Below are 12,213 nucleotides of genomic sequence, written 5' to 3' on the forward strand. Positions count from 1 at the left end.
TACAGGTTATTATCCTGCTTTTGCTACAAATGAACAAGGTGAGGGCTAAGCAGAGCTACTGCTTTTTATGAATGTTATGAGAGTGGAACCCAGGATTTGATCCCTGATGTCAGGACATTTCCGCGTTTGGAAAGGAGAAACGTTTTTGGCAAACATGTCGAAGGGGGATAAATGACGACAATAGATGTCATGATTATTCTCAGAGGGAATATCACGGTTTTATGGGTATCAATCAAGGGATTAGATTTTTAAGTTTGGTTTCTAATAATGAAATTAGGGTTTAATGGTAGAACACATTTGGTAATATGATGTCCCTGCAGGTTCGGAGAGTAATCAGTAACACCTTGAGCTTGTGATTTCCAAAATAGGGATGTCCTGACACCATAACAACGGTTCTAATAACAGTGAAATTCCATGATTCTCGATACCCAAGTCGATGCAAAATACATGATTGTGTTTTTAATGGAATATTTGCTTTGACTATTGGCATCAATCATTTTCATTTTGCATTTTTAACTAGTGTTATAAAGTTAAACAGGTTATAATTCCTTCTCATATATGTTTTATATTGCTTTCTAAACATCTGTATTTATTCAAGTTTCCTTAAAAAAATGAAATTGCATTTAGTTTATAGTTTAGTTAAATTAAAATCATGATTTACTTACATTTCTACAGAATAATGATTGAACGCGTGAAACTAAACAGAAATACCTTATTTTGTAGGGGGCAACTGAGTGCAAACATTATCTGGTGCAGACACAGAGGGAAACTAAAAGAAGGTTTAGAGATAAAGGAGACAAAGGAAAAGACTGAGAGAGACACAGAAAATGACAGACAGAGACGGGAGAGATGGCAATGAGGCCAGATAAAAAGATGGAATAAAAAAACCTAGAGATGGTGAGGAGAGTAGCCGCAGAACAACGGGCAGAGACACAGGCTCCTCTGGCCACAGCAGACCTCAGACCCTGCAGAGATTCCTTTCATTAGGCTTTAATAGTATGCTGCCGGCTTGCCATTCTGACCCGCGCTCTGTGCCAGTAATAAGAACGGCCTTCAAAGCTGGACCAAAGCACCAGAGCTGCTTGAGAGGGGGAAGGTGGGGTGCACTTTCAAATTGACACGGGGGCGTTACATTTTCACATCCTTGCTCACTCTGCCTGGGCTGATAGGAGAGGGAAATGTGGGGAAAGGAACAGTTTTGTCTTTCTGTTTTTTTTTTTTACTCGCCTCCGTTAGATTTTCTTCCCTTATGCAGTGTGTTAGGGGAGGTTATTTTTGGTTCAGTCCCATGTTACCAAAGCTCCTCTCCAGGAGGTGTTGAAGGTGGCATATTGATCTTATGGCCTCTTCAAGCACATGCCAACACCTGACAGGTATATGTGGTCGTATATCCATATGTGTATGTGCCACCTCTATAGCAATATGGAACCCTGAAATATTTGTTATTTTCAAATCTGCACTTCTAGACCCCTAAAGGATATCAAAGATGCCTTAGCCAAGGACAGAATAATGGCTTTGGTTTTCCCCTCCTGTGAAGCACAACAGCACACACTTCCACCGGCCTCAACACCTTACAACCCCCTCTTGATTGGGACACGTCACTGGAACATTAGCATCCCAGAAGCAATGGTATTTGTCCTGGCTCAAGTTTAACAACGATAGGTAAAATGTTGCTTGAAATCTTTTATTTCCTCTTTGGGCTATAGTGCACATGTAGCACCAATGTATCAATTTGTGTTAACAGGAGCGATAAGATCCCCTTAACCTCCCACTGTCCAGCCCCAAAGTCATTCCTCTGTCTATCAGCTGTTAATGAGTCACCTCTAATATAATAACAATGCACTGGGGTAGTTTAAATGTGGTCCATTGTGCTGCACTCATTTATTTTCAGCTTTTTCCATAATGGATGTATTTATTTATGTTATGAGGTGAGGGGGCATATTGCTTGGAGAATAAGTATATGGCATCAACAATAACAGTGTGCATTATTCCAGTGCTAATAACCTGTCCTGCTGATGTCCTTTCTACATATCACAGATGGGCTCAGACAGGGGAGAGCGGCAGTATTATGCCTCTGCCGAGATCTTCCACTGAATATATTACCATGTGATAGGGGGAGATGTCTCACTCCCTCACACACACACACACACACACACACACACTTGTAGTGTTGGGCCAAGAGAGCTGCATATGCCCCAAACATACAAGCATGGGCTTCATTAATGAAGTGCCAAGAGGAGAGAGAGAGAGCGTGTGTGTGTGTGAGCGTGTGTGTGCGTGTGCGTGTGCGTGTGAGTGTGCGTGCACCAAGCAGCCGGGGGGGATTTCCTTCTTTAAGCTCTTAGCTCCCACTGGGCCTCGCTCGACTGTATGAACCCTGATGTGGGCCTACCTCTAACACATGGCGTCACACACACACACTCACACACAGATATACCCTCGCACACACGTACACACAAAGAATGTATACATTGAAGCTCAGCAGGAGGGCGGCACTGGCTCCAAAACATTTGGCTGTGGACGTCTCATTGACAGATGTACATGGAATCTAGCGGTGGAGGTCAGGTCATCGCTGCACCCTCCTCTTCCTCCTTCTTCCTCCTTCTTCCTCCCCTCCCTCCCTCTCTTCATCCTTCTCTTCCTTTACAAAACACCCTAAGTGCTTTGCTATTGCCTCTGTCTCTGTCCGTAGCTGGTGGCTGCTGGCTGTGTCCTGTATGTTGGGGTGGTTAAGGAGACTTGCACGCCAATCAAGCCCGATACGTGTGATTGTGTGATATCTCTGTTGGCAACAGCAGTGTGCGGTTATGGTAAGCCTGGCATCTTTTACCGTAAATATGAGCTTCCTGGTTGACAGGGACAACCTGTTTCTAAGTGTAGAGATGCACTCTTTCTTCCTCTGAATGCAGCCACAATGCTGAGGGAGTTTGGCAGCTTTCAAGAAAACGTTTGAGAATATGCACTGCAGTATTACACTAGTCCAGTTTGGTAAACCCAATAAGCAGCTCTGGCAGATTAATGTACAATTCAAGAGTTCATAACAAAGCAAAACAATGTCTTAGCACATGACTAACAACATCCCTGTTCCCTATTCTAAAATCTCTGTTCCCTTACTGTGGCTACAAAGTCAGTTTCTAACTGTTGTTAAACTATTGCATTTTAAAAATCTGTGATAAACATCCCGAGTGATGAAGCTTGATGACGCAAAGATTTAATTTAACTAACTTGTTCATCGGTTTTTTTACACAGTAATTTGATATTTTTCTATTGACCATTAGCATCATTTATGTTTAGCAGGAACTAGTTTAGTCCAAATACACCATCTATTTACTGTACCGTGCTTTTGGAACTGGGATATTAGTGAAATAAAATAATATATGTAGCTGAATCCAATGCTGTCTGCCTGCAACTTGGGAAACACGAGCCACCAACAGTTTTTTACTCGACCGCCAAAACACACCACTGCTTTCTTTTCGCCGGTCACTGTGCGATGCTGGAGAGATGTGAGCAGCGGGGCGTAAAAACACTTCTCCATGCTCCCATCTCCACCACCCATCGTCTCTTAGGAAGCCAGCCCAGAGGTCAGCGCAATCAGGATCCATGAGCAACAAAGGGCCCGTACTTAGGCGTCCAGCTCAGTGCCCTAGCCAAAGGCCAGTTTAGTGGGCCGAGACTGTCTATTAGGCAAGACCCTGGAACACCCTAGGGATCCAAGGTGAAAAGGGTTAGGAAGAAGAATAAAAACACTATCAACCCAGACATATTCTCCAAGACATACACAGATCATATGAGGCCTTGTTTGACACCGCTGTCAGGGTGCAGTGAAGGGGAAAGACGAGACCCTGTGACACGCTTAGAAATCACACACGTACGTACACAAATACACACACATTCAGGCCTCTACTTTTCCACACACACATAAAAAACGTATAAATTTCCATCTTTTTCATCTCTCAGTTTCCCGTACTTCTTGCCTTGCTGTTAGAGCTTCACAAAACTGGCTGTAGCAGCATCTAAAGAGCTGGCAAAATATGCTAATTCTCAACAGCATGTCACTACCTCTCTGTCTCCTATCTGTTTGGAGGATGGGTGGGGAAGTTGGCCCTTGTGATAAGACTCTAGTCTGACAGAGGTGATGTACTTTTCTCTGTAGCATCATCCTTTTACTGCTATCAACCATCCCACGCCTTCCTCTGTCAACCACAGTCAGCCTACACAAATGTGCCGTCTGGTGCATTATCATTGACGATATCACTGACTTTATCACTAATAGGTGGTGTTTCGCATCTGAACTTGTTCATTTCTCAGTAACTGTGAAAACAACCTTATCTGAGTGTGGACAACATTTTATGATGGGTTTGTAGAATAACTCTGACTTCTCACTGTCTTTTTTCTATTTTGTCATTTCCATGCCCCTCATCTTGTTTCACCTTTCCACCTCCAATCTTGTGACTCCGTCACCTCCTGCCAACTTTAACATTTTGTTCCATAACTTTTTTTTTATAAACTAACCTGCTTTCAATTTCCCCTTGTCTTTTTTTACCTCTTCTAGTTTTCTATACTGTGCTCAACATCAGGACACAAACCACAGTGACAGTTTTATCCCAACGGCCATAAGACTGATCAACTCCTGAGCCCTGTTAAGTGCCTTCAGAACTTTAAGCATTCATAACATATTGATTTATTGATGCATTACTTCAATAAGCAGTATTTTGTTCTTGTACAGTATTTGATCCAACATTCTATGTTTATCTCTTCTTATTCAATTTTACATGTATATAGTTTACTTCTGCATTACTTGCACACTGGTCAATTTATCTTGCACTAATTTATTTGTATTCTGTTTCTTTCAGCACTATTTTTCTTTAATTCATTGGTTATGTCATTTATATTTATGTTGCATTGTTGAAGGAGAATGGGACTTAAAAGTTGAATTGGCATAACTACACTGTCGCTAGAGTACATATGACAATAAAACCTTTGAATCTTAAATCTTGAATCTTTTCGGTGCTATAAGGTCTCAACTGAGGGCCACATGTCATTACCTTGCATCTCTGGCTCCGTGCTACTGATCCTCCGCACACCCACCTCCACTCCTCCACCACCACCACCTTCACCAACTATCTCCTCCTCTCCTTAGAGTTGACACTTGTCCACCAGCTCCCCTCCTTTACCTTAAACCCTCAGACCCCTCCTACCTCTACCACTAAATCCTTCCCCGTTCTCGCCTCACCCACCCAGGACCTGCCCATAGCTGTGGCCACCAATCACATGATGTCAGGCAGCCTGTCCTGAAGGAGCACGGTGTCAGAGCAACACTCAGAGTTGCCAAGGTTGAAGCCTCGAGAGACTCTCCGCCTCTCTTCTTCCCCCCCCCCCCCCCCCTCTTTTTCTGTCCCTCGCTCTTTTCCTGTCTGGCTGATGACACAGTGGGCTTTTGAGCAGAGATGGATGTACAGAACTACGTGAACGGAAAATAAGCCAAGTTTAGCCAGAAGTCATGGCATCTCAAAAAACCTTGACAGTGGTTCAAACTAAATACGCACAAGGACAGTACCATTTGAATCTTATGAGTGCTGTTACATTTGAAGGCTGTTGCTACATTTATCTAGCCCCCATGAATAATTTTCCAAAAGCGGATGATATGATATTAAGTGAATGCAAACGTCTCTCTGCTACGGTGAAGTGTGATAAAGTAAATATTTGTACCTGCAGTACAGGTATTTTTGTAAAGCAATTTGTCAGTTCAACTGATCCAAAAGGCCAGAGCCAGATTTTAGGCATCTTGCTTTGCATCAAATTGTTACACTTACACAAAGAAATCTCCACAATCGAACAAGCAAAGATAACACTTACTCCACCTAAGCTAATTTGTCCAAAATGCAAAGTAGCATCAACGCGTAAAATGCTTTAAATACGCTCTGTGACTCGGGAAACTCTTTCTTTGCTCCAGGGATTGCTCTCTGCAACACCCAAATGTTCCTAATGCAAAATAAAAAAAGGCCTACTAGAAAATGTAGAAAGTCACAGGAAAATGTACTACATTCTACACAACATATGTACTTGAGTGCAATAAATGTCACACATTGATTATACATAGCAAGGTTTGAATCTGTATCAACGCATGGATTTCCTTTTAGAATCAGATTACACCTACTCTAGCCTTGGTATAAATGAAAAACCGCATGTTATACAGTCAACTCTATGCAGTATGCAGCAGAGAGATCAAAGGTTTCCCTATTCAAATGTGTGGAATGGCCATAGAGAGTTAACATCAACTTTAGTTCATATCCGAGAGTAAAATCTATTCATTATTCAATCTATTCATTATTCAATATTTTCTTTATTTCTCTCTGGATATTATGCTGCAACCGGCCTGGTGGTTTATGTGTAATTTGCAATTTTCTGCAACAGTGTCTTTAGAGGGAAAATATGACAGAAGGTGTTTAAAACCAGATTGTTGATGAACGGCAGGCAGCAAGAGATACAAATGGATATAAGGGATGGACAGAATAATAGGAATGTACCAATACTAATACTAAACAATGACATGCTAAGAAAGCAAACACAATGTTATCTCCCTGTGAATGGAGAGAGAGAGAAATGGAAATGAGGAATGTTAGTGAATTAAAAAGAGTAGCGAGTGTGCAGAATGTGAAGTTATATGTTTCTATTTCATGAGAGTAAGGAAACTATTTTACCAATGTACACGGAGCATGGATTGGTGAGGGTGTCTATGTAAAAGACAGTCGTTTCTCTACAGCCAGCTTTTGGAATTTGTTTTCTTACATTGCAGGCAAAATGATCTTAGAAAGGCTGTAGATTTTACTTAAACACAAACCTTTAGGTATATCTTCAAAATGCACAATATAGAGAGAACCAAAACATCAGTACTAACTATTTATTTCATTATTTTATTGATTTATATACTGCATTGTCTTCTTTATGTTTCTTATGCTGGTGTTATGTATTGTGTATCTTGTTTTTTATGTGTTTGTACGGCGACCTTGAGAGCCTTGAAAGGCGCCTATATAAAATAAATGAATTATTATTATTATTATTAAAATCCAGTATTCATCCCTCAAAATATCCAGACAATAAAAAAAGTGGCCATGGTCATACAGCATTTATCCACACTCCCTACAGTACAGCAGAGTAGGTGTCCCAGTTAAAATGGATCTATGCTTAGGAGATCAAAAGAAATTGAAAGAAGTACACAGGCTTTCCCAGACTTGCAGCCACACCCCCCAAGGTATTTCTATTTTTATCTCTTTTCCCCACAATGCTTTATGTAATATGTTTGAGTTTCCGTCAATGAGGTGACACCCCTTGTAGAATTTGCCTAAACACGTTTTTAGGCAAATTATACATTAACATTACAGTCACATTTGAATATCTGACAAGTGTTTCAACAAGAGTTAATAAACGTATCAAACCTCAAATGAGATTAACGTTAGGGGTAATTCCAAATTCTGATAAGGTCAGGTAGAGAAGAGGCCAAAAGGACCCTTGAAATGTTCCTTTAAGGTCCGATGATTCACATTAAACACCTTAGTTTGTTTATGAAAACCTTATAGGGTGAGTTGAATGCACGGGACTTACATCATAACAGCCCAAAGCAAACATAACACATGCATAAATTGGTATGGTTTAGCCTGTCAATCTTAAAAATGTGCCTGCAGTGTTAGGCAAAGAAAGTACAGCAAATCTCTGCGGGGTGTATCTGAGTGAGGAACTTCACATTTTTACATACTGCAGAGTTGCTTTTCAAATGGCCGTCTGTTTGTGGAACTTGCTGAGTGTTTATCATATCATCCTCTGTTCTCTACAGAGGAGTGGGCCCTCTTTTCACCAAACTGTGGTTAACTAACTAGCAGAACCATATTCTGAATTGTGTGTGTGTCTGTGCGTTCGTGTGTGTGTGTGTGTGTGTGTGTGTGTGTGTGTGTGTGTGTGTGTGTGTGTGTGTGTGTGTGTGTGTGTGTGTGTGTGTGTGTGTGTTCTGTCTGCTGTGTTTTTTCCACAACTTTGGGATGAGATCTGAGAGGAAACGGACAGATTTCCATCTGTCTGCTTCATTTGCACAAAAAAAAAAAAGCCCTTCTTGCGATTCAAATATATGCTTTAGCCACCTCTCTCTTGCCCGCCCTCCCTCCCTCTCTCTCTCCTCCTTCTTCTCTCCCTCCCTATCCAAGTGGCATCTGTGGATGACCAGGGCATCAAGAGTCTCAGGGGCTGAGGAAGGGATAGGGGGAGCAGGAGGGAAAAAAGAAAGGGGAGAGAAAGAAAAAGAGGGAGCAAGCGCCTCTCACTTCATATTTCCCCAGCACCACCCCGGCGTGCCAGCCAGCCTGCAGTCTGTTCTCCTTTGAGCTTTCTATTCTACCACAGAACAGAACAAAAATCAATTCATATTTCCATAATCCACACTCCTGTCTGTCTGCATGTCTTTGCCTCTCCCCCCTCCTTCCATCCCTCTCCCTCGCTTCCTCTTTTCTGTCTCCCTCTCTCTCCCCTGGGGTAGACTAACCCCTCCACCCCGATCCTACGGCCTACAAATGTCATTACGCAGAGCAACAATAACGGTCTAAACAAAAGGAGGCCTTGCTCTGAGCTCTGAGCCCCTCTGTGGAGACTGTTGGCTGCTGCTGCCATATGCTGGCCAGCTCGGGCCACAGAAAGAGAGCGACTGTGGCTACAGAGGACTCCTGCCTTCAGCCCCACAAAGGAGGAAAGGAGCCCTAATCCTGGTAATGAGGCCCGTGAATACAGCCTTATGTATACGGGGGAAAGGGCCAATCCCTCTGTACACAGCACGCTAACTCGCCATCTTAAGGGCCATCTTATCCACACAAACGATCTGGTGGACAACAGAATGAAAGAAAAGTAAGTGAGACATCTCGGAGAGGAAGGATGAGGCAGGCGCATGACGACACATACACTGTTTACACTATTTTTTTTAAATGTCATCTCTCTTGGGTTCAGCCGCTGTTTTTACTCCTTTTCTATTACTTCCACTTCCTGTGCCTACCTCTGCAAGTCTGTAATTTCTCGCTAACACTCCCTCTCTCTACTTCTTACTCTGATTGCATGCTCTGGTTCTTGTGGGGCAGGCAGACATCGCCTGAAGCATCTTTCGACAAGCCCGTTTATTCCTTAAAGTGGATCAGAGGGGCAGGAGAGCTGTTGAAACTCACTGGCTTGGCTGCGGTGTTGAGAGCCTACGCAAATATTGTTTTCTTTTCTCTATTTTTTCTTAGTTGACAATGTTTTTCCTTCAGCTTCCGATGAGCTGCTGCAGTCATCTGTCCAGCAATGTTGCCAACTTGTGTCTCTCTGTCAAATCTCTGTTTTCCGTCATTCTTGGACTAACTAACGGAATCAAAATACCACACACACACACTGCCTGAGAGGCCACAGCAGCAGAGCGCAGGAGTCATGCTGCCCAGATCATGAGTAATCTATTACAGAGTGATGTGCACAACATAGAGATTAATACGCATATTATTACAGGCTGCGTGATTGTTTTGATCAAGTTGGATTTTAGACTGTAGTTCTTTGAAGGTGAAGCCAGAGAGAAAGACACCCTGCTGAGTAGGAGTAATTTTCTAAGGGTAAGAGCAAGGCTTTAAGAATAAAAGGAATATCAAATCATTTTTAATTACTCCAAGAGGTTTTTGCTTCTGTGTGTTCACATTGCCCCCCTGAGACCGCCAGTACACTTTTGTGATTGGCTCAAAAAGAAATGTGGGTTTATGACAACTTGGGTCTTTGGCCATTATTTCTAAAGCTTACAATAACAATGACACTTATCAACTTAAATGAAGTTAATTTAAGTAATAAGAACTCATATGGGGAAATACATATTCATTTAGCATAAACAAACCCTCAAAAAATAAAATAGGGATGCACCAACCTAACTTTTTATTTCATTATAATAATTTCCATACTTTCAACCAATCCGTGCATCCTTCCAGAAAAAAAGGTAGTCCTTTAATACGACCTAGTATGTAAGTTGTATGTTTCAGTTGCAGGTTGTTAGACCTACTGTACTTACTGTTATGTGCACACATACAGTAATAGAATATAGTAGAACTTTTGGGTCAGTTTTATGTCAAAATAAAGTGTTTTTTATCTAGTTTGATTTGTTTACAATGTGTGATTGTCAGTAGCTTGTGTTTCTTGACCATTGGATTTTAATGTAGCAATGTTATTAAGACCTCCACTACTTCTTCAATAAGTCCAATGTGATTATTATCAGTAGAAATGATAAGCAAAGATACCAAAATAAGACTCAGGTAATTCTTCATAATGGCGTCCTCTTTAAAATGTGATTCTTTAACACAGTGGGAGATTGGCATGTCTTACCTTAAAATATAAACCCCTGACTGGTTTAAGGAAGAGCATGGTGTTCCAAAAACTATTGCAAAACAGCTGCAGATTTTCTCTTTCAGATTCAAAATGAACCCGATAATGCTTTAAAATGTGAAACAATAGGAAGTAGCACACTGAGAGAAAGCAAGAGATATAGACAGAGAGAGAGAAAGCGGGGGAAACAGAGGTGTGCATTCCTGTCACGGTTGCATGATAATTACTGATTCGTCGGTTATTGAAGACCTGCTCACTGCTTGTCATTACCAGCAACAGACGTACAATGAGAGAGAGAAGAAGAGGAGGAAGCACTGATGGGGATGAGGAGGAGAGCAGTGGTGGTGGTGGTGGTGATAGGTGTTGGGGGGGGGGGGGGGCCGCTACCACAGCATGGCAGGGTGAGTGAGGGCATTAGGCAAGGAAGGGAGATGGGAGAGGAGGAGGAGGAGGAGGTAAAGGTTGTCTGTAACAGTGAAGGAGTGAGAGAGGGAGAGAGAGAGGGAGAAAGAGGGAGAGAGAGGGAGAAAAGAATGAGAAAGCAGAGTGTGTTCCAACCTGGTCGGTGTGGTCCTGGGGGAAGCTCCACAGCACGGTTGGATCTAGAGGTAATTGACAGACAGCATTAATCAGCGGGTGAGAAACACACCGTCTTCGCTAGCTGCCTCAGAACACATACATATTAATGAGAGGGGTGGGGGCAAGGGGTGGCTGCTGCGAGTCTGTGCACGCACACACACACACACACACACACACTTATACTTATATACTCACTTCCACACACACACACACATACACAGAGCAGCGCACAGTGAAAGACAAGAGAGAGAGAGTGTCTAGGCGGTATGTGCTGTAAATATGCTAATCTATATCCTCAGTGTAGATATGATAGCTTATATTTAAAACAAATCATGCACGTTTAAGAAAGTCATACCAACACAAACTCTAGTTTATTCGCTTAATTATTGCTGGATTGATACAAGTCTAGCTGTTTGCTCAAGAGATGTAAAACTTAAAAATGTATAATTATAATAGTTTGTGGGTTTGTATGTCTTTGCAGTAAATACCATCAGTGCTGGAGGATAAGCCAAGTTAATAATACATTTTTTAATCAATGGGAACATTTTATTTTGTTAAATAACAGTTTTGTCCGTTTTTGAGTGGATATAAATAACATAAGCTGCTTTCAAAAGCTTCAACAATGCTATAATAAGTGGAAATGAACACAGGACAATATATGAAATTGCAGCAAAATGACTTATTATACAGCAAGGGTTGCTTCTGTTTCCTTAGTCAGTGTAAGTCTTGTTTGCATCTCTCTTAAAGCAATTTTCCAAACTAAATCATGAGACTTGCTCCTTGCTGGCTTTTACCATGTGGTTGAAAGGAAGCAGCAACCGAGCCACAGCCTGAACACAGGGGTCTCTGGTAAACATGGCTTCCACAGCTCCAAGGTCACCCTGTGACCTCAGCAGGAACAGCAAGGGTTTGAAGAGACAAGCTCTCGCATGCCAGCTCCACTGCCATGGACATGGTAAAGGCATAAATGCTCATGAACAAACCCTGACCTCTGTCCGAACAAATCTGGCTGAGAGACGGGGAATCTGCGTTTAAGCTTTTGATAGCATGGATACTTCAGTCCACAAACAATAACTGTGAGTTCAAAAGGGATAACAGGTTAATTAAGTCCTGTAATTGAAAATGTATGACCATTTAAACACAGGCTAAATGTGGGTTCGATCCTCCTCTATGCATATCCCCTAAAAGATTAAAATAGACATGTATTAAGTCAGGGGAGAGGACCCCTACCTTAGTAAAGAGGACATGCAATAACACACAGTGTGT

At 42.0% G+C, this 12,213-nt stretch overlaps 1 protein-coding gene across 2 annotated transcripts in view; it reads right to left on the reverse strand.

The window, feature by feature from the left end:
* dennd1b (DENN/MADD domain containing 1B) overlaps positions 1 to 12,213 on the reverse strand; it is a 106,587-nt gene that overhangs the window by 73,917 nt on the left and 20,457 nt on the right. For both annotated transcript variants that reach the window (XM_034146753.1, XM_034146752.1), the window contains exon 3: positions 10,927 to 10,970. In XM_034146753.1, the coding sequence (XP_034002644.1) occupies positions 10,927 to 10,970 (44 nt within the window). The remainder of the gene's footprint in view (positions 1 to 10,926; positions 10,971 to 12,213) is intronic.

This window comes from Trematomus bernacchii, unplaced genomic scaffold (assembly GCF_902827165.1).
Source record: "Trematomus bernacchii unplaced genomic scaffold, fTreBer1.1, whole genome shotgun sequence".
NCBI classification, from domain to species: Eukaryota; Metazoa; Chordata; class Actinopteri; order Perciformes; family Nototheniidae; genus Trematomus; species Trematomus bernacchii.